At 50.7% G+C, this 22,217-nt stretch overlaps 1 protein-coding gene across 5 annotated transcripts; it reads left to right on the forward strand.

Annotated features, from left to right (window-relative positions):
- Window positions 1-144: 144 nt before the first annotated feature.
- On the forward strand, window positions 145-13,452 carry LOC122733480 (complement factor properdin). 5 transcript variants are annotated; one of them, XM_043973920.1, is made up of 10 exons: window positions 145-522; window positions 1,319-1,556; window positions 1,707-2,036; window positions 2,184-2,525; window positions 2,652-2,753; window positions 8,036-8,186; window positions 8,508-8,683; window positions 8,777-8,947; window positions 9,032-9,223; window positions 9,387-9,568. In XM_043973920.1, the coding sequence occupies exons 2-10, from the start codon at window positions 1,350-1,352 to the stop codon at window positions 9,432-9,434; spliced, it is 1,719 nt and encodes a 572-aa protein (XP_043829855.1). In that variant the 5' UTR covers window positions 145-522; window positions 1,319-1,349; the 3' UTR covers window positions 9,435-9,568. The 5 variants fall into 5 exon arrangements, with proteins under 5 accessions (XP_043829855.1, XP_043829854.1, XP_043829858.1 ...); XM_043973919.1 differs by lacking the exon at window positions 145-522 and having other exon boundaries at window positions 531-1,556; XM_043973921.1 differs by lacking the exons at window positions 145-522; window positions 1,319-1,556; window positions 1,707-2,036; window positions 2,184-2,525; window positions 2,652-2,753 and adding exons at window positions 9,835-9,946; window positions 10,228-10,321; window positions 11,880-13,452 and having other exon boundaries at window positions 4,311-8,186; window positions 9,387-9,752.
- The last annotated feature ends 8,765 nt before the right edge of the window (window positions 13,453-22,217 follow it).

The raw sequence follows: 22,217 nt of genomic DNA on the forward strand, positions 1-22,217 counted from the left end.
TGGTTGCGTTCGAGCTAGCCCCTCCCTTCCCCCTCAGTCTTCTCCCCCCCCCCCCTCCCCTTCCTGTGGGCGGAGACACTTTCCTTGTTGCTGTCCGGGTTCTGACTACCGCTGGGCCTATGTCTGCGCAGGCGTACGACGCCTCTCATTAGTGGTCCTAGATTTGCCTTTGCTGTTGGTCCCGCCCTTTAGCGGCTGCTTAGTTGCTCCGGGTCCCCGCCCCATCAGCCTTCCCTTACCACGTGACTGGTGACGTCAACCAGGCCCCGGCTCTCCTACCCGGGTGGTGCTCTGGGCCGGCTCCGGGCTGCTCTGGGCCGGGGCAGGCTTAGGTGGTAGAGGGAAGAAGGGAGGTGGTGTAAAGCCAGGCCGGGACTGGATAAGAGGCTACAGAGTGGAAAGGGGCCGGGGATCGGTGTCAGCAGAAGAAGGAGGAGCTAGGGGCGGGAGGGTGGCTGCTACCGGGCTGGGACTCCCCCATGGAGCCCCCGCTCCCCGGAGCTGCCATCGGGTTGCTCACAGGTGAGGCAGGGACAGCCTGGGAATCGGGAGGGCATCTCCTGCAGGGGAAGGATGAGCCTTCTCTGTATTTTGGGGGGCGATTTGTGTGGGGAGGGAAACAGGGCCGGGCTGGGGGCCTCAGGCTTCTAATAGTCTGAGAACGTATCTATTTGCGGCCTTCCGTGCGACTTGTCGGCAGCAATGGCCTTAGCTGTGGTTTGTCTTCCCTAGGAGTTCTGGATCATCCCCCTCTGTCTCTATTCTGTAGTCCCTCTGCATGGCGCCTGCCCCTGTAGCCCCCGTATGCTGATAGGCCGCCCCAGACATCCTGTCCTTCATGTTGCCCTTTCTGCAGTAATGGTGCCATCTGCCCCGCCCCCTCTCGCAGTGATGGACCAGGTTCTGTGGTCTTGTGCTGCTGTAACCTCAATATTCAATCACTGTCCTCCAAGTCTCATTTCTGCTGTTATGGCCCTGGCTGTGATTTTGTGGGCCAAGCTGTCCAACCACAGTAATAAGCTAAATCCATGACTGCCTTCATCTTTCTCTCCAAATTAGTGGCTCTGTCTGTGGCACCTGCAATAATAGGTCAAGCCCTGATTCTATGCCCGTTCTGTATGTGTCCTCCCTACCAGGACAGACCTCATTTCCATGCTCCATGACATAATTTCACCCCCATTTCCATACCCTGTCTTCATGCCCCTCTTTCTCCCTTTGGAGTCATGGGATGGCTGGTGACCCACGGTTCCCCCTACACTTGGTCTCGTTGTGGAGCTATCCAAAGCCCTCTCTCTCTTCCCACCTTCATGATAACCAGCTGTCTGGCCCATGACACTGTGTCTGGAGTGATGGACCCATCTGTGACCCTGTGGCAGTTCCTGCTGCAGCTGTTGAAGGAGCAGAGTAATGGTCACCTAATAGCCTGGACATCTAGCGACGGGGAATTCAAGCTGATAGACGCTGAGGAAGTGGCACGGCTCTGGGGGCTTCGAAAGAACAAGACCAACATGAACTACGACAAGCTGAGCAGGGCACTTCGCTACTACTATGACAAGGTGTGCTTTACTCTGCCCGGCCTGGCGGGGGGGGGGGCGGCTTACCCTGGGGAGGCTCACCCACTGGGAGAGGGGTTTTGTGGGGGCATGGGAGGAGAAGCTGGGCCTACCCCTGAACACCCCTGCTCCCCAAATTCCCACTTTCCCCAGAATATCATCCGTAAGGTGAGTGGGCAGAAGTTCGTCTACAAATTCGTGTCCTTCCCGGAGGGGCCGGGCCACGATGGGGAGGAGGGCCAGGTCCGGGCTGAGATTCCTCCAGAGCCCCTCCGGCCGCTGAAGGCCTCTCTAGGGAGCACTGGGTCCTCTGCCCATACCTCTGTGCGCAGCAGCCGCAATGAGTATATGCGTTCTGGGCTCTACTCCACCTTCACCATCCAGTCCCTGCAGCAGCTAAGCCCAGCCCGGCCAGCCCGGCCAGCCCCGGAGCCACTTAGCCCAGCCACCCATGAGGCCCCGGAGGCCCGAGTACCGCTGCAGGTTAGCTTGTGTGTGCTTGTGTGTCGACGTCTGGATCGGGGGTGGGGGGGGGGGCGGGCTCTGACGCCGGAGCCGCCGGGGGGGGGGCCGCTAATGATGACCCTGGGCCAGTCTTAAGCCCCGCCCCTCCTTCTTCCCCGCCGCCAGGTCATCTTAATGGCTCCTGCCGAAGGCCTGGGGGAGGCCGGGGAGGCCGGGGAGGCCGAGGCTTCGGCCGCAGCCTCATCTGGGCTCCTTCCTTCCGAGACGAAGGGGGAGCCGCCTCTGGAGGAGGGGCCTGCTGTTGCCATGGACACTGGCGTGGAGGTCGCCGAGTCGCCGGGCCCCGCCCCCGCGCCGGCCCCCGCAGCCGAGGCCCCCCCCCCAGCCCCCTCTAAGGGTCGCAAACCTCGCGATCTGGAGTTGCCACTGGGGCCGAGCCCCGAGCCGGCCGCCGTTTCTGGCCTGGGCCCGGCCCTCACGCCCTCCCTGCTCTCCTCCCACGCCCTGGTAAGCCCGGGAAGCCGCGGGGAGGGGGGCGGCGGGCGCGGGGCGGTGGGGCGGCGGGGGCGGGGCCGGGGCGGGGTTTCCGCGGGCTCGCTCCAGCGTCCCTTGGCCTCCTCCCGTCCACCGCAGACCCCGGTGCTTCTGACGCCCAGTGCGCTGCCCCCCAGCATCCACTTCTGGAGCACCCTGAGCCCCATCGCGCCCCGCAGCCCTGCCCGCCTCTCCTTCCAGGTGCGGCCCCTGGAGGGGCGTGTCAATCCTTGTCTTCCTGACTTCTGCCCACCCAGGTCCATGTGTGTGTGTCCCTCCCGGCTTCTGTGGGGGGCTCTCTGTCTGTGTGTCTCTCCTCATCTCCAGGCTCTCTCAGTCTTACTCATTCTCATTCTCTCACTGGCCTCTCTCATTCTCTCGCACTCACTCTTTCTCTCACTCTCTCCTCTCTCTGTCTCTCTCTCTCTCTGTCTCTCTCTCTCTGTCTCTCTGTCTCTCCTCCCAGTTTCCGGCCAGCAGCAGCAGCAGCGGCTCCCAGGCACATGTGTCTGTCCCCACACTCAGCATGGACGGCCTCTCCACCCCTGTGGTCCTCTCCCCAGGTCCCCAGAAGCCATGACTCTTTCTTTCCCAGGGACTTCAAAGACTGCTTTATTTCAAATGAGGATTGTGGCTCTCTGGATGGGCCGAGGAGGGATGAAGGGGGGGGTTGGGGGGAGAGAAGAGAAGGGGATAAACATTGATGAAGCATCTGCAATGCTCCAGGCACTGTGCTAAGTAAGCCCTTTACAAATATGATCTCATTTGATCCTCCCAACAACCCTGAGAGGTAGGTGTTGTTTTTAATCTCCATTTTACAGAAGAGGAAACTGAGGCAGGCAGAGGTGCCTGCAGGCTGCGGTGGTGGCTTAATCCCACCTGCTCCTAGGGCTTGACTGGGTTTCATTTTAGTGCCTCCAGGTAGGAGGTGGGGGAGGGGCATTTCTTTCTTTTCAGGTGCCCCGAGGAATGGAAAGGAGGAAGATCCAGGCCCAGCATCCCTTTGTCCACCCCCTACCCCCCCCCCCAGGGGTCGAGCAGCTAGGAGCTGACTCTGCTTTTTCCTTTTTTTTCTTTTACAAGTGCTCACACATAGACAAAACCCCAAAGCAAAGCATGGCAAACTATGGGGGGGGGGGGGACAACCCACTCTAGAAGCCTGTCTCTTCTCGTTCTGCCCATTTGTTGGCCTGCCCACAGTAGGCAGCAGAAGCCCTACCCCTTCGATGTCCCAGTATTGGCCTTCAGGAAATACTGGAGAGAAGGAAGGTCCAATGCTTGGACAGTAGAAAGACTAGGAAGTCCTCTCCCTTTTGGAACCAGGAAATGGTGACTGGGAGAGAAAGTCAGTCGTTTTCCTGGCCAGGGCACCCAGTGCACACAGGCCCAGTCTTCAGCTCTGGGCTGTGCCCTCCCACCTCCCCCCACAGTAGCTTTGTGAACAAGGCATCCAGCACCTGGATGCTCGTGGCTGAGGCCTCTTCCCTTCTCACTGAGGGTTTCTTTTTTATACCAAGGACCTGGGATCTGGTGGGATGTGCAGTCCCCTGAATACTGCTTTAAATCCTGCTTCCCCCCTCTTCTACCAAGGGGGTGGGGGTTGGGGGTGGGGGTGAAGTTGGTGGGGGGGCAGTTCTGGGTGTGACCATATGCATACACACATAATATATAGCTAACATTTAATACATAGCACTTACTATGGGCCAAGGCCATTACAATTATCACATTTGATCCTCACAACAACCCTGGGAGCTAGGTGCTATTATCTCCAGTTTACAGATAAGGAAACTGGGGTGAGAGAGGTTAAGTGACTTGCCCAAGGTCCCACAGTTAATAAGTGTCCGAGGCTAGATCTGAATTTAGATCTTCCTGACTCGGCCTAGTACTCTGTCATTTGTAGCACATAGTGTGTGGTCATGTGCATATATTCCACTTAATCCTGGTTCTTCCAATAAGAAAGGGGATACCAGCTATGTCTTTTACTCTAGCCCCTGACTGAGCTTTGAACTTAGCCTCATCCTGAGACCTGAATGTATTAGACCTCTGACCCCAACCCAGACTGAGGCCAGACCCTGGTATCAGACAGTCCCTTAACCATAGTCCCTGAATGAGGCCTCACTGTGGCCTCAGAGTAGGCCCCTCTCCCTGCCACCATCACCAAAAGTCCTGATCTCAAATTTGAGTCCTACTCCATGCTCTCAACAGTGCTCTGACCCAATACTGGGCACCAGCCCTCGCTCTGCCTCGAAAGGAGATCTGAGCAAGGCCTCAGACTGAGCTCTGGTCCAATCCCCTCAACTCAGATGGAGAGCTGATCCTGGGCTGAGCCCTGACACCACGAGTTCAAGGCATCTAGTCCGACGTATCTGCCAAGTGTTCGAGTGTCTGCTTGAAGACTCCTAGTGAGGGAAGGACCAGCCTGTTCTACCTGGGGCTAGCTCTCATTGTTGGCCTGTCTGTGCCTTTGCGGCCTCCCCCAGTCTACTGTCCTGCAGGCTAAACTCCAGCACTTCCTTCCCTTGCTCCTCACAGCCTGTTGCTCTTCACCCTCCTTTGCATTTTCTCCAACTTCTCAATGACTACCCTAAAAGGTGGTGCCCAGAATGTCCCCAGTCCTCCCACAGGGCCTGTCACACTCCCCCCCACCCCCATTCTGCTATTCTAAATGCTGCTGCTGATTCTACTTGACTCCTATTGACCTTGTTGATGGTCATACCGAGGTTGAATTTTTGATCCTAAGTGTGGGTCTCCCAACACCAGATAAGTCTGATCTGGGCCCCAGGCTCAGTCCTGGCAGCAGACTTGAGGCCAGACCCCTGCTTCGGATATTCCCTGACCTTTGTCCTAGACTGAGTCCAGACCCCAGAATGATGCCTGGCCCTGAGGTTTGGTTTGGGAGTAAGAACTGAGCCTGTTGTGGATTCAGCTCTAACCCTGGCTGAAGAAGGAGGCCTGGCCCTGGCATGGAGATGCCCCACCTCAGATTGAGCCTTCACCCCAGACCAAACCTTGCCTCTGGTTCTGACCCCACAGTGAACCCTGACCCCTGACCCTGGATAGAGAGAGGCCTGAGGCCAGGTTCAGTATTGTCCCTGACTCCAACTTCAGACTGAGCCTTCTTCCTTAGCACTGTAGCCCAGCCCCTTAACCCTTTGACCTTCATAATGCTGACCTCAGAAATTCTCTGATGATAATCTGGATTTCAGGCCTAACTCGAGCTTCCTCCTCACTCCTTTTGCTTTTAGGCCTCACTTTGTCCTTCCCTTCACAGTAGGTCCCAAGGATGCATTGTCTTCCCTTGACCCTTTGTCCATGGGATGTTCATGTGGCTGGGGCCTCAGCCTTGTGTCCCGCTCACCATCTGGCCGTAGCACTCCTCCCAAGCTGCTGAGCACTGGAGGAAGTTAGACAATGATTTGGACTCTAGATCTCCCACCAATTCCTGTTTTCTTGTTTCAATGAGGGGGAGCCTGCACTGACTGCATTTCCTCCAGCCCCCCCTTCCTCCTCCTCCTACTCTTTGGCAGAGGACAAAGTCTCTTCCTTTATGGAGAAAATTCATCTCATTTTTATCTCCCCCACTTCTGGAGGAAGAGGCGGTCTCTCCTTCCTAAGGCCAGTCCCTCAATTGCCAGCCTCAATCCCTTCTCCAGGCCTCCCTGTCTTGTCCAGCTTGGTACTTTGCGCTCTCCCTCCAGTGGGTCCCTGTCTCTGATTTTAACTCCTTGTGATGGGAGCCACAAAGTGGGTCAGTCTCCCCCAGAGTTAAAACAAAAACAACCTTCATTTGATCCTCCCATCCCCTCCAGCCACAATGCCATAACTCTTCTCTTTCCTAGCTAAAGTCCTAGGAAAAGTCCATAGTCACTCACGCTACTTCCACTTCTTCTGGCATTGTGGCTTCATGAAATAACTCAGTGGCCTTTTCTAGGCCCCTTTCTCCCTTTGCTCTCTCCTTGTTGCAGGCTCTGTACTGGCTTGTCTTCTCTCCTTTCTCTCCCATCTCTTTTTTTTTTTTTTTTTTTGGTGAGACAATTGGGGCCAAGTGACTTGCCCAAGGTCATACAGCTAGTTAAGTGTCAAGTCTCTGAGGCTGGACCTGAACTCAGGTCCTCCTGAATCCAGGGCCAGCACTCTATCCACTGCACCACCTAGCTGCCCCTCCCATCTTCTCTTTACAGGTGATTTATAAATCTTTCCAACTCTGACCCTCATTCTCTTTCTTGAACTCCAGTTCTGCTGGACCTCACTTAAATGGCCTATTGGCATCAGTGCCAACAGGTCCCAAAGAGACCTTCCCCTTCCTCTTGAAGTCATTAACTTCTCTCTACTCAGCCCTTTTCTTGGACACCGGTAATAGCCTCTACATTGGTCTCCTTTCCAATCTGTCCTCCATACTGACCAAAAGAAGTACCCAAAGGCCTAGGCCTGCCTCAGCCTCCATCCAATATTCTTTCGTGTCCTACCTCGCCTCCTCACCTCACCTTTGTCTTTTTTGTGATGTCCCACCTTCCATCCCCACACCCTTGACCAGGTGGGCCTCCTCTGTCCCCCTTCTCAGCTCTGGCTTTCTGAAGCTTCCACTTGCTACAAGGCTCAGTTCAGTTCCTCTGGGAAACCTTGGATCTCTCCAGGCCTCTCAGCTGAACTTGAATCGATTCAGTGGACTCCTGGTTTGGTTTTTGTAATGCCCTCAGCACCCAGCACAGGGCCTCACCCCTAGCAGGCACTTAGCCAGTGTTTCTTGAAGTGAATTGGTTGTGAGCACCATTGTTCCTAGTCCTGCACTGAGTCCTTGGCCCCGGCTTTTGTGGGGAGAGATGCTGCAGGGGAAGATCGTGGAGCCGGGAAAAGCCACCCCGGTAGCCCTGCTTTGCCAGCCTCTCCCTCCTCCCATCGCCCAAGGACTCTTCAGGCAGAACACTGCCCTTGTGTCTAAGGCTCTTGGGAACTTTTCAAACAGATTGACCTTGTGAAAGGGAACCTGAGGGAGGGGGAGAGAGCACAGAGTGGGACAGCAGGCCTGGGCAAAGGCAAGGTAGGTGGCTAGGGGCTCAGGGCCCCACTGGGTACAGGACCGATTCTAGCCTTCTTCCTCCAGTTCCTTCCTCCTTGAGGCCTGGCTTCCTCTTTCCCTGCTGAGTCAGGGGGTTGACCCAGAGATGGGGGCAAAGCGGATGGAGGCAGGGCTTTAAAACCTGGGAGTTCCCTCCTTCCCTTCCAACTGGTCACCATGGCCTTCAGCCCCAACTGTCCTAGGCTCCCCAAACCGCTGCTGCTGCTGCTACTCCTCATCTTCCTTTCACCCCATGGGGCAGGTAACCTGGACCCTGTCCCTTGCAGAGGCCCAGTCTTCCTCTTCTTCCTCTCTGCCCACATTCCCTTCCAGAAGCTCCTGCCTTCTCCCCAGTTGTCCCCCTTGCAGTCTAGTCTCCCCAGCTCTCCCAGTATAGGTGACGTGTGCGCTGTGTTCTCTGGCGTAGGCAGGGAGACTGGGCGCTGCTTCTCCAACTTTGAGGAGGCTTCCAGCCAATGCCAAGGGCTCCTGGGCGAGGGTGTCAGCAAGGATGCCTGCTGCCTCAATGCTGCCCACGGCTTCCAGATCCCAGGGAGCCAAATCTGCCAGGCCTGCGGGTGAGGGGGTGTCCGGGCCAGGTTTCCACCAGCTTCTTGGTGGGGCACACGGCCATTGCAAAGAGAGGGCCGGGGGGAGGGAGGCAAAAGGAAAGGGAGGGAAGAGGAGCAGGGCAACACACTGGGGCAGAGAGGTGGAGGGAGAACCGAGGTCTACCAAGACAACAAGCAAGAAGGCGGAGCTAGAAACTCTGATGAGAAAAACTGCACAGGCACTCAATGAATTCCACCTGCAAGAGGTTCCCGGAAAAGCTCTGAGCTGTGGGAAGGCCAGGCAGCTTCTGGGGCTTCTGGCCCAGTGACCTCACCTTCATACCCCAGGGCCCCTCGATGGTCACCGTGGTCGGCCTGGTCCCCGTGTTCTGTGTCCTGCACAGAGGGCTCCCAGCTGCGGCATCAACGGTGCCTGGGCCAGGGAGGCCTGTGCCCCGGGGAGATGCAGCCTGGGAGCCTTCGTTGGGAGCTCCAGGCATGTGAGAACCAGGACTGTTGCCCAGGTGAGTGAGGCCCAGGGAAGCCATTGAGGGGAAGGGATAGGAGGATAGAGCCTGGCTTCTGACCCCAGGTCCCCTTGTCTGTCCATCTCTCAGAGGCTGGTGGTTGGTCTGCCTGGGGTCCGTGGACTGTGTGCTCTGTCACCTGTGCCCAGGGTTTGCGGAGCCGCCGAAGGACCTGTGACCGCCCAGTCCCAAAGTGTGGGGGCAGCTGCTCTGGTGGGGAAACTGACACTGAGCCATGTGATACAGAAACCCTTTGTCCCAGTGAGTGCCCTGCCCTGCTTTGCCCAGCCCATGACGTGCCCAGCAAGGGCAGGCTGTGTATGACATGCTCCTTTTTCCTTTCAGCACATGGGGCCTGGGCAGCCTGGGGGTCTTGGGGACCCTGCTCAGCTTCGTGTCATGGGGGAGCCCAGGCCCCTACCCAACACAGAAGCAGAACATGCTCTTCTCCAGCCCCCTCAGTCCAGCCCCCAGGGAACCCCTGTCCTGGCCAGGCCTATGAGCAGCGGGGCTGTGAGGGTGTCCCACCATGCCCTGGTATGTAGTGGGGAGAATTAGGGTTTATCTGGGCTGGGCCCAGTTTCCCTTCCTTCCTACCCCCCTCCCATCTTTTCTGTTATTTTCTCCCTCCTGTCTCTCCCCCACCCCTTGCCCCTTCTCCCTGGGTTCAGGCTTATCCTCTCTGTTCCTGCCCCTACAGTGGAGGGTGGCTGGGGCCCCTGGGGGCCTACTAGCCCCTGCTCAGTGACCTGTGGCCTGGGTCGGATCCGCGAGCAGAGGTTGTGCAACCACCCCCCACCTCAGCATGGAGGTGCACCCTGTGCTGGAGATGCCACCCGTGATGGCCTGTGCATCACAGGCCAGCCTTGCCCAGTCGATGGTCACTGGAGTCCCTGGGGGGCCTGGGAGCCATGTGCCCGGCTCCCAATCTCCAGCATCGCGTGTCAGCATGTGCCAGGCCAGCAGCAGCGCTCTCGGGTGTGTGAGGGTCGGCTGCACAATGGCCGGCGGTGCACGGGCCGCTTCCAGGAGACCCGTCATTGTTACAACATTCACCTGTGCCCCTGTAAGTAGCCTCTTCCTTTGTGGGCTGGCTCTGGCTAGCTCGCTGACAAGCTTCTGAGCCAGCCTGTTCTCCTTTTCCTCAGTGGATGGCTACTGGACAGCCTGGGGGCCCTGGGGGCTCTGCACGCCCCCTTGTGGGCCCTCTCCCACCCGCTCTAGACAGCGTCTCTGCACTGCCAAGTTGCCTGCTTACCCGTGAGTGGGGGACCCACCTCAAGAAAGAGGAAGGGCACTTCTTAGGGGAGTTCAGGCCTCAAGAAGGAGAGGGTAGGGTGAGGGGTCTTCTTGAGGCTACAGGGCCAAGAAGCTGGAAATGTTGCCCCCTGTGAGGCCTCACTGCATGGGTCAGCTGGCATGGGCCCATGCCCTGTGGTGGCATTGGCATAGCTGAGCCACTGAGGAAGGACAGTTAGTTAGGGCTTGGACTGATAGAAACAAAGGAGCTCATGCATGTGTCCATATGTCCTGTCATCTAGGCCCACAGTGACCATGGTGGAAGGCCAAGGTGAGAGGAATGTGACATTCTGGGGAAGCCCAAGGCCCCGATGCTCCGAGCTGCAGGGGCAAAAGGTGAAGGTGGAGGAGAAGAAGGAGTGCTTGCACCCTCCGCCCTGCACAGATCCCCTGGCGGAGGGAGCCTGAGCCCCTGTCCTGTGTGCCACGCTCATGCTGGGGGAGGGATCATGGGAAGGGGGGGGGGAATTCCTTTCCCCATAGAACAAAGGCTTGCTAAGCCCCACTTCCAATAAACAAAAGTCTCCCAGCTCAAGGTCTGACTTAAGGTCTGAGGGGAATGGGGCTGGAGTGGGGCAGGGTAGGGTCTGGCCTGAGCTCAGAGAGAGGTGTGTGTGTGTGTGTGTGTGTGTGTGTGTGTGTGTGTGTGTCCTGAGCTTAGAGGTGTGTGTCTGTGTGAGAGAGAGAGCCAGCATTTATGAACCCTGACTGTGTTCTGGGTGCTGGGGATGTGGAAACAAAGATGGAATCCTCTCTCCCTGATCTCAAGTTGCTTACAGGGGGGACCATCCCATGCATGTATTAGGAGACACATGACAGTCACACATGGTGGTGTCATGCTGGAGCTAGCTTTTGGCAAGGCTGCCTTGGAGCTGCTTATAGGACAGACGGTTGAAAATGACCAGCAGGCACTTGGTGATGCTGGTTTGGGGAGCTTAGGATGGATCCTGGAGCTGGATAGAGAGATCTTTGTAAAGATGCTATATAGGGGAAAAAAGATGCTATGTAGGAAGAGAAGAGGTTTCAAGATCAAGCTAGGGGTGGGACATAGACAGTTGAGCCAGCAAATGCAGCAGGAGAGGGTTGTCAGCAGCGTCTGCTGCTGCAAGTCAAGAAGTCAAAAAGTCAAAAAGGATGGGGTTTGGGGGCCAGCTAGGTGGCGCAGTGGATAAAGCACTGGCCTTGGATTTAGGAGGACCTGAGTTCAAATCTGGCCTCAGATACTTGACACTTACTAGCTGTGTGACCCTGGGCAAGTCACTTAACCCTCATTGCCCTACAAAACAAAACAAAAAAAACCAAAAAGGATGGGGATTGAGAAAAGGCCATTGGATTAAGAGATGACTTGAGAGACAGCACTTTCAGCCAAGCTCTTGATGTTTGTCTCTTAAAGGAGACTAGGTAGAGAAGGATAGTTTGTTGGCATGGTAAGGTCTGGTGAGGTTTTTTAAGGGCAGCAGGGAAAGTGTCAGTAGCTAGAGTTAGGTTGAAAATTAAGGAGAACAGAGAGACAATTAGGGCAAGCTTCTTGAAGTGATGGAAAGGTATAGGAGCCAAGACCCAAGTAGGATGGGCCATGGCAAGGAGAAGGGACATTTCTTTACTAGAACCTGAAGGTGTGTGTGTATGTGGGGGGTGATGTCAAGGCCTTGTGCCATGTAGCATGGGGGAGAAGAGGGATTTTGAATGGCCTCTCTTTTCTCAAGAACGTAGGGGGCTTAGAGATCCTTAGTAAGAGAGTGCCAGGCTTGATGAGAGAGAAGTCTTGAGTAACTGCTGTGGAAAGTGGAGGGAGGGGTGAAAGTATGACCTTGGTATGGGGAAGTCCCAGTTGAGATATAACCAGTTTGTTCCCCTGTTTACACTTCCCCCTTCTTATTCCTCTCTCCCTCAGCCCTTCCTCCTTCCCACTTCTCTTTCCCCTTCCCATCACACACATTTCATCCCTCCCAAATACCCACTCTGCCAGTGCCAGGACCCAGAGATGGGCATTGAATTTGGAGACATGAGACTCTGCCACTGATTGGCCTCAATTTTCCCCACTGTCAAATGAAAACAGTTGCACCTGGTGGTTTCTTCGACCCTGTGTTGTTCCGGTGTTTTCCAGTACCCTGGCCAAGGTTGGCCATCAGCACATGTGCGTGTTGATAAGGGATCAAGGCATCATATTTTGAACTGGAAGGGGCCATTTAGAAGAGTCCAACCCCAATTTGGGATTGGGTCCCAGACCTCCTGACTTCCAGGGCTCTGTTCAGTGCACCATGCTGGGGTCATTATCATTCTCCTCATTTTATAGGTGAGGAAACTGAGGCAGGAATGCCATGCCCACAGTCACATAGCTAGTAAAGGCTGGAGTCAGGACTCAGGAGAGGTCTTTTGGTTACAGGTTGTTGTCTCATTAGGAAGATTCCTCTGAGGCCTGTCACCAGCCCTGGGGAAGCACACTGGGAGTAGAGACAGCAGGGTGAAGTTGGGAAGAATTTTGGATTGGGAGTTGGAAAACCCCAGATGAAATGGTGGCTTTTGCAGCTTAGGCAAGCCCCTTTCCCTCTAGGATTTTTTGGTTTCCTCATTAACAAAACCATTGGCTTGGATTAGATCTCTGAGGGCCTTTTTAGCTCTGAACAGTTGGATCCTGTGTGGCTAGCCACAGGAGGACAGAGGTTTGTGTTCCTAGTGTTTATATATGCATTTAATCTCTTCCCAATCCCAGGAAGTGCAGGGACACATTCTAATTTCCTCTCGAATCCTTAGTTCCCTTGTCCTGTCTTAATCAGTGGTCAAAAAATACACACTGACAAACTCAAAGCAGGAATTACAAACTATTAACAACCATAGGAAAGAATGTTCGAAATCACTAATAAAGGGAGAAATGCTCATGGAAGCACCTCTGTGGTCTTATGTGACACCCAACAAATTGGCAAAGATGCCAAAACATGAGAATAGTCAATGTTGGAGAAACATAGGCATACTGGTGCATTTTTGGTGGGGCTGTGACTCAGTATGACCATTTTGGAAAGTAATTTAGAATTATGTAAATCGAGTGACTAAAAAATACACACCCTTTTGGACCCAAAGATTATACCCCAAGGAGGCCAAAGATAAGTAGAAAGTTCTCACATATTCAAAAAAATCTATAGCAGCATTTTATGTGACAGCAAAAAATGGAAAGCAAAGTAGATAGATGTCCATCTACTGGGGCATGGCTAAACAAACTGGTATATGATGTCATGGAATCTTAATGTGTTGTAAGAAATGATGAGAGCCCAGAAAACAATGTACACCTTCCCTAACACTCACTCTTCTTTCCATGGATATGAAACATTGTATAATTGTCAGATGTTTTAGATATATTGATTGGTTTTGCTTATTTTTCTCTTCTTCCTCTTTTTCTTTAAAACATATTATGTTATATGGGATAGTTCTCTGGGAGTTGCGGGATACTGGGAGAAATTCTGGCGAGGTTAAAAAAGATCAATAAAAATGATTTTTTAAAAAGTCAACCCTTATTGCGTGTCTACTGTGGGGGAATCAGAGAACAAGAAGATTCTAGATGGAAGTTCTAGAAGGAAGGTTCTAGATGGAGTAAAGGGATTTGAACTTAGACTTGGACCCTTATTTCCATCTCTAGGCCCCAGTTTTGTCTTCTGTGAAATGAGGGGATTTGAACCAGCTGAGCCTAGTCTCCCCTGACCCTTGGTCCTTTCCTCTTTCTCTGGACCTCATTTTTGTCCTCTGTAGAATGATTGGGGGTGGGGAGGGAGGACCAGGTGATAGCTAAGATTATTCCAACTATTTTAGCTCTCCTGGCTTCAGTTTCTTCCTCTGCAAAATGATGGAATTGAGCTACATGATGTAGTGTAGTGGTGTGACATATAAAAAGTTCAAAAGACATACTTTCTGGGGAATTAATAATTTCATTAATTATGGTTAGTGGATAATTAATAAAAGGATGGTCATTGAACCACAGATGGATCACGGCAACCTATTGACACATAGGCTCTTGGAAAAGTGGGTGTTCCTCACACACCCAACTGGGTGAAGTAATCTATTTAATCTGGGCAGTAAATGAGCCTAACACTCATCAAAATTGGCTCAAAGAGCTCAATCTCATTAGAATTGGCTGAAGGAGGGAATAACTCAATTGGGTGGAGTAATCTCTCTAACCCTGCAGGAAAATAGAAGGGGAAGGGGATAAAGAGGGGCAAAAGAAGGAAGGACAGAGTGGGGGAGGGGACAGACAGAAGCAAATCCCTTTTGAAGAGTGATAGGATGAAAGAAGATGGATAATTGAATAAATATCATGGGGAAGGGAATAGGATGGAAGGGAAACAGTTAACAGTAGTAATCATGAAAAAGAGAAAAGGGGAAAAATTATACAAAACATATTTATAGCAACTTTTTGTGGTGGCTAAGAATTGAGAATCGGGGGCAGCTAGGTGGTGCAGTGGATAGAGCACTGGCCCTGGATTCGGGAGGACCTGAGTTCAAATTCAGCCTCAGACACTTAACACTTACTAGCTGTGTGACCCTGGACAAGTCACTTAACCCCAATTGCCCCACCAAAAAAAAAATAATTGAGAATCAGGGGAATGTCCATCAACTGAGGAATGAGGGAAGAAGCTGTGGTATATGATTGTGGTGGAATGGTCTTGTGCTATAGGAAATGACACACAGGAAAACCTGGAAAGACTCATGAACTGATGCATACTGAAGTGAGCAGAGCTGGGAGGACAGGGAATAGGATGGAAGGGAAACAGTTAACAATAGTAATCATGAAAAAGAGAAAGGGGGGAAAATTGTACAAAACATATTTATAGCAACTCTTGGTGGAGGCTAAGAATTGAGAATCAAGGGAATGTCCATCAATTGCGGAATGATGGAAAAAGCTGTGCTATATGATTGTAGTGGAATGGTCTTGTGCTACAGGAAATGACAAACAGGATGATCCCCCCCAAACCTGGAAAGACTAATGAACATCGATGTATAGTGAAGTGAGAAGAGCTGGGAGGACATTGTGCATAGTGACAGCAGTATTGTTCAATGAGCAATTGTGAATAACTTAACTACTCTCAGCAATGCAATGATCCAAGACAATCCCAAGGAACTAATGAGGAAGCTTACCATTCACCCCCATAGAAAGAACTGATAAAAAGAACACTTGTGGATTGTACATATATAACCTGGTTGCGATCTTGTGGAGGGGGGAGGGAAGGGAGGGAGGGAGAAAAATTTAGAACTCTCAATCTTATGAAAATGAATGTTGAGGGGCAGCTAGGTGGCACAATGGATAAAGCACCAGCCCTGGATTCAGGAGTACCTGAGTTCAAATCCAGCCTCAGACACTTGACACTTACTAGCTGTGTGACCCTGGGCAAGTCACTTAACCCCCATTGCCCTGCAAAAAAAAAAAAAAAGAAAGAAAATGAATGTTGAAAACTACCCTTACATGTAACTGGAAAAAATAAAATAAATGTCTATTGCTAAAAAAAAGAAAAAAGAAAAGTGGGTGTTCCTAACAGATGGCAATCAACTCAGATTGGTTAACAATGAGAAGAATGAATATTATAATGAAGATGGGTCTGTTCTAAAGAGGTGCTAGGGGATGTGACTTTGATTAAGTCAGTCTTACTCCCCCGACCATTTCCTAGCCCCGGGCAATCTAGAGATAGGATCTACTGAAGGGGGTGGGGGTGTGAGGGGGCAAGTAGAACACAATGGGCTGGAATTCACCTAGACTACAATCTCTTTACCTTTTGAGGAGATCTAAACTTTCCTAGTTGGGTGGGATCTGAACAAGATTGAGGAAAATTCAATCTCATCAGCAATGTCCTTCAGATGCTGGCTGAATAACCTACAAGGGTTTATTTCTGAATGAGGAAATAGAAAGGGGGAAAACCTTAGTCCTAATTCAATAATTGGTAATTAATATAAGAGAGAAATAATCATTTCAGTGGAAAGAACATTGGCTTTAAGGTCATAGGACCTGGGTTCAAATTTTGCCACTCATTATCTGTGTGACTTTGGACAAGTCGTTTAACTAGTCATTTACAAATCTGCAAATTATATTTGCTCTCTAAGGTCCTTTCTCTCTCTAAGATTCTGTGAGCTTGAGTCCCTTCCCCTGGCTGGACCTATATAGAATGAGTGTTTCCCCCAAAAAGAGGATCTCTAAGGTCTCTTGGGGCCAGTATTCTGGACCATCAGTCCAGCCCATTTCTATGAGCAAGAGTCTCCTGGGGCATGTCCTGAGATTAGGTCCTATGGCCATGTGGGGTGCTCCAATGTGTGGGGTGTCTGCCTGGCAGTGAGGCCAGGGAACAATGTGGTTCTCAACTCCAAAACTGGCCAGAGCTAGGTTCTGCCAGCTGATTGGCATCTCTGAGTTGCTCCAGGATGAGACCAGGAGGGGGACAGCTAGGTGGCACCCTGGACTCAGGAGGACCTGAGTTCAAATCCAGCTTCAGACACTAACTAGCTGTGTGATTCTGGCCAATGGAAATGCATAGCTGGATCTTGGAAGAAAGGTGATGATAGAGCCTTGAGAGCAAAGGAGATTGTCAAGAGAGTTTAAGGGGATCCCTGGGCAGAGGGATCAGAAGAGTAAGAGTTTGGAGTAGAGCAGCAGGAGAGCCAAAGGTGGAGGCCAGGGAGTGGGGAGAAGAGGAAGGGATGGCTCCCAAGAAGAGCCAAGGCCAAGGAGCCAGTGGGCTGGGCCAGCTCTGCCTCCTACCCTATTCCCTATCATTTCCTTGGATGGATTGTTTGTTTGAGGCAACTGGGGTTAAATGACTTGCCCAGGGTCACACTGCTAATAGGTGTCTGAGGCAGGATGGATTTGAACTCAGGTCTAGCCAAGCTCTATCCACTGAAGCACCACCTAGTGGTCCCCTTGGATGATCCTTTCCTTCTTAGGTCTTACCTGCTCCTTTTCCTAGCCTGCATTTCAGCAGCTTTACGGGAGCCCTTTTCTATTTGGAGACAGCTTGGAGTATATGGGAATTGGGCGGCAGAGTCTAAGGGTTGGTTACGGGATTGCAATAACCAGCCTCCAGCCTCCCTACCCACCAAGGCAGTCTGTTCTGCCTCTGGGCATGCTCCAGTTAATGGCCTAGGGGCAGTTAGGTGGTATAGCAGATAGAGCACTGGTTTAGGGTTTGGGTTAGAGACATCACTGAGCTTGGGGGCAGGAAGGCTGGAGTTCAAATCCAGCCTCAGACACTTCCATTTCACCTCTGTTTGCCTCAGTTTCCTCAACTGTAAAATGGTGATCGGAATAGCAGCCAAATTTCAAGATTGTTGTGAGGATCCAATGAGATAGTATCTGTGAAGAACTTAGCACAATGCCTGCCACATAGGAGGCATTTATAAACGCTTATTGCCTTCCTTCCCTTCCTTTCCCCAATGTCTTTCCTAAGGTGGGTGTCCACAACTGGGCCAATGGGAAGAATGTGGTGCTACTCTAACTTGCTTTGTTCGGGCCCTGGTTCTATTAAGGCAGCTAGAGGTCTCGCTCCAGTCCTCCACTGAGAACGACAAGAGATTGGTCAGACCCTGGGTTTGCGAAGATTAGTCCTGCAGAATTCCAACTCTGATACTTCTAACCAAGGTGAAGCAGTAGAGAACTGGTGAGGTGATCCAAGGACCCAGAACCTCATCACTAGATTCCTGCAAGGAGATGGATTTTTCAGTCACAGCAGCTCCAGGAGACTATCTGCCGACTCCTAGAGGGATTGCAATTGGCGGCAATAGGATCTGAGCAAAATAAAATTTAAAAAATAGGATCTTTAGCCAAACTGCTAAAGGCAAATCATCCTAACCTTTTGGGCTGCCCCACGGGCTTCCTTATATCGAGTTTTCTGTCTGCCCAAAACCCCAACATCTTTTCATGTGAACTTCTATCTTGCCACCTCTCATCCAGTTGGTTTTCCGAACCATTCGTTTCAGTTATGTCCGACTCTTCATGACCCCATTGGCGGTTTTCTTGGCAGACGTACTAGAGTGCTTGGCCATTTCCTTCTCCAGCTCATTTGACAGATGAGGAAACTGAGGCAAACAGGGTGAAGCGACTTGCCCAGGATCGCACAGCTAGGAAGTGTCTGAGGCTGGATTTGAACTCAGGAAAATGAGTCTTCTTGACTCCAGGCTGGAAGCTCTGTCCACTGTAGCGCCCTACTCTGTGTGCCAGGACCTGTGCTATGTCAAATGCTGAGGACAGAAATACCATGCAGAAGATAATCCCTGCCTTCTAAGAACTTCTGTTCTGATAGAAGAAAACAGCACAGATAGGGAGGAATGTTCTGGACAAGGAAGATGGTGCTGGTCACACCACCGACTGCTCTAGTGGCTGGGGATCAGTGCTCACCAACCAGAGCCATTCAATGAGTGCTCAAGAGCTGTGAACCAAAAGTTCTCAAAAGACTGAATTTGGAGCGAAGAATGTTCCAAATCCCTAATGGTAAGACAAATGTAAATCAAACCAACCATAAGATTTCACTGTACGTCCTGCAAATTGGCAAAGATGACAAGAGATGAGACTAGTCAGTGTTGCAGGAACCATTCTGGAATTATGCTAAGAAACGAAAGTAGGGGAAATTTAAAAAGGCTGACCCTCCCCTTTAATCCAGCAGTCACAGTGCTAGGCACGGAGCCCAAGGAGGTCAGGGCCAAAAAGGAAGGCCTCCTAGACACCAGAATATTAATAGCAAAGAACTGGAAACAAAATAGGTGCCCACTGATTAATGACTGAACAAATATAAATATAATGGTCCAAAAATGATGAACATGTATTCAGAGAAACAGACTGGGGGCTAGGACAGCGGAACATTGTGGAAACCAGCACACTTCATTGTTGAATGGGTTTGTTTTGCTGAACTGGTGTGTGTGTGTGTGTGTGTGTGTGTGTGTATGTGTGTGTGTGTTTTGTGAGGCAATTGGGGTTAAGTGACTTGCCCAAGGTCACACAGCTAGTAAGTGTCAAGTGTCTGAGGATGGATTTGAACTCAGGTCCTCCTGAATCCAGGGTCCGTGCTCTATCCACTGCGCCACCTAGCTGCCCCGCTGAGCTGGCTTTTAGACCGGGTCTTTTTTTTTTTTTTTTGCGGGGCAATTGGGGTTAAGTGACTTGCCCAAGGTCACACAGCTAGTAAGTGTCAAGTGTCTGAGGCCGGATTTGAACTCAGGTCCTCCTGAATCCAGGGTCCATGCTCTATCCACTTCGCCACCTAGCCAACCCACGCCCCGGGTCTTTTCTTATTCTTTGTTACAAGCCAGAGGGAAGTGGTATAACATTCAGAAATGAAAGTGATGGAAAACACAAGCTACCAATGACCATTTAAAAACAGAAAACAGAACTTTTCCTCCATCCTGTATGGTTGGTATAGAAGACAGCACTCTGGGTCTGGAGTCAGGAATTTGAACCCTGCCTCAGATATTTCTTTGTTGTGTGACCAGGGCAAGCCATTCTTTCACTTTCCATTTCCTCATTTGTAAAATGGAGATAATTATAAAAAATTACTTTGGGGCAGTTAGGTGGCACAGTGGATAGAGCACTGGCCCTGGATTCAGGAGTACCTGAGTTCAAATCCGGCCTCAGACACTTAACACTTACTAGCTGTGTGACCCTGGGCAAGTCACTTAACCCCAATTGCCTCACTAAAAAAAAGAAAAAAAGAAAAAAAGAAAAAAAAGACTTCACTGGGTTGTTGCGAGGATCAAGTGAGGCAAAGTTTGTAAAGTGCTTTGTTATTTACTATTATTAGTGTCACCTCAAAACCGCTTGGCATCAACTATTTTCTCCCCCTCTGCACTAGTTTTGATAAAGAGGTGGCCAGGGCCAGCTCTTCCACTTGTGTCCTTGATTCCATCACCTCTCATCTTCTTCCTACTTTATAATTTGTCACCTTACTGTGCTTCTGCTGGTTCCTTCCATGCTGCCTCTACAAACATGCCTAGGTCTCTTCTACCTATAAAATACTTTCACTTGATCCTGACATCCCCTCAAGATATCATTTCATATCTCTCTACCTTTTCAGAACCAAACTTAAAGAAAAAATGATTTCTCTTTGTTGTCCTCATTTCCACTCTTACTTCTCAACATTTGCAACCTAACTTACAAACCTCAGCTCTTCTGAAATCTGGAACTTTGGACTGCTGAGGTTTGTAAGAGATGCTAGAGAACTGTGCATGCCCTTTGATCCAGCAATGCCAACTGATATTGATTGAACATAGACTGAAGCATGCTGTTTTCACTTTCTTTAATTTTTTTCTTTTATTTAAGTTTTCTTATACAAAATGCCTAATATGGTAATGTTTTACATAATCATAAAAAAGGGAAAAAAAAGAAACTGATCTCCCCAAAGTTATTTCTTTATAATCTCTCTCTCTCTCTCTCTTTTTTTTTTGGTGAGGCAATTGGGGTTAAGTGACTTGTCCAGGGTCACACAGCTAGTAAGTGTCAAGTGTCTGAGGCTGAATTTGAACTCAGGTCCTCCTGAATCCAGAGCCGGGACTCTAGCCACTGCGCCACCTAGCTGCCCCCTCTTTATAATCTCTTGACAGATTTGGTAGCCTTTTCTCAGTCTTTATCTATTTTTCCTGGATACTCTCTATTCTCGAGTTTGTGTGACACTACTCTCCCTTGGTTTTTTAACTTGTCTGGCTGCTCCCCCCTCAGTTTACTTTGCTGGATCATCATCCATGTTTCCCTTTTTGCTCCTAATAATTGTTTTAATTTCTTCTTTTTTAACTATCATATTTTAATTTTTTTTTGGTGGGGCAATGAGGGTTAAGTGACTTGCCCAGGGTCACATAGCTAGTAAGTGTCAAGTGTCTGAGGCTGGATTTGAACTCAGGTCCTCCTGAATCCAGGGCCGGTGCTTTATCCACTGCGCCACCTAGCTGCCCCAATTTTTGTAGGTGTGTCATGGTTCATTTCTGGGGCCTCATAGCTTCTTCACACAATCACTTGCATCAGCTTTCATGAATTCAACTATCATTTCTCTATAGGCCTAGATATTCAGCCCTAGTCTCTCTCCTGAGCTCTAGCCTAGAACTGAGATCTGCTGATTAGGCATTTCCAACTGGATATCCAGTGGGCATCTCAAATTAAACACATTGAAAACTGACCTCATCATCTTTCTCTGAGAACCCTCCCCTCTTCCCAACTTCTCTCTTATCGGTTGGCAATTCTCTAGAGCTCACCCCTCCCTCTCCACATCCAATCAGTTACCAAATACTGTAATTTCATTCTCCACAAAATTTCTGATTCTTGTCAAGGCCCTCATGTTCTTATACAACCTCATTGTCATCCTTGACTCTTCTCTCTCCCTCATCCTCCAAATCCAAGATCTTAGTTCTGTTTCTACCACATCACACAGCCATTGCCCTCGTTCAAGTCTCCTTCACCTCTCACCTGAATTAAGCCTAATTGGTCTCCCTCCTTCCACTGTCTTTTCTCTTCGATCCATCTTCCTCCCAGCTGCCAAAGGACAGACCTGATCACACCACTCCCTTGTACAAGAAGCTCTAATGGCTCCAATTCAAACTCCTGTACTGTCATATTCTGGTGACTTTCCCATCTCCCTTCTTGGCTTTTAAAACACAGGCTGTTTGGCTCTCCAGGAATGCTCCCTCTCCTCACCTGGGCCTCTTGGATTCCATAATTAGCTCCTTTCAAGGTTCAGTTGGAGGACCATCTCCTACCAGGGGTCGATCTGGATTGCTACCCCACTGTTAGGAGTGCTCTCCTCCCCCATATGGTAATTTTGATTTATTCAGAATATATTTGGGATTTCTTTATCTGTGAACATGTTTTCCCCCAGTAGAACATCAGCTTTTTGAGGGTAGGGAATGTTTCATTTTTGTGTCTGGATTCCCTGCTCCTGGCACCATATCTGACACAGATGAAATGCCTAAGAGACGCTTATGAATGAATTACATAAAATCTCAACTGGTGTGTGTGTGTGTGTGTGTGTGTGTGTGTGAGAGAGAGAGAGAGAGAGAGAGAGAGAGACAGACAGACAGACAGACAGACAGAGACAGACAGACAGAGAGACAGACAGACAGAGACAGAGAGACACAGAGAGACAGAGACAGAGAGACAGAGAGAAAGAGAGACAGAGACAGAGAGAGACAGAGAGAGAAAGAAAGAGACAGAAAGAGACAAGAGACAGAGAGACGGGGGAGGGGAATAGGAAAGAGACAGAGACCGAAAGACAGAAACAGAGACAAA

This window comes from Dromiciops gliroides, chromosome X, assembly GCF_019393635.1.
Source record: "Dromiciops gliroides isolate mDroGli1 chromosome X, mDroGli1.pri, whole genome shotgun sequence".
Lineage (NCBI taxonomy): Eukaryota > Metazoa > Chordata > Mammalia > Microbiotheria > Microbiotheriidae > Dromiciops > Dromiciops gliroides.

Excerpts from the sequence above, each read along its gene's own strand:
- LOC122733480 (XM_043973919.1), top strand. The coding sequence starts at position 1,224 with ATGGGATGGCTGGTGACCCACGGTTCCCCCTACACTTGGTCTCGTTGT. Across the intron at positions 1,557-1,706 it reads TTCGCTACTACTATGACAAG|AATATCATCCGTAAGGTGAG; the intron begins GTGTGCTTTACT and ends CACTTTCCCCAG. Across the intron at positions 2,037-2,183 it reads AGGCCCGAGTACCGCTGCAG|GTCATCTTAATGGCTCCTGC; the intron begins GTTAGCTTGTGT and ends CCCCGCCGCCAG.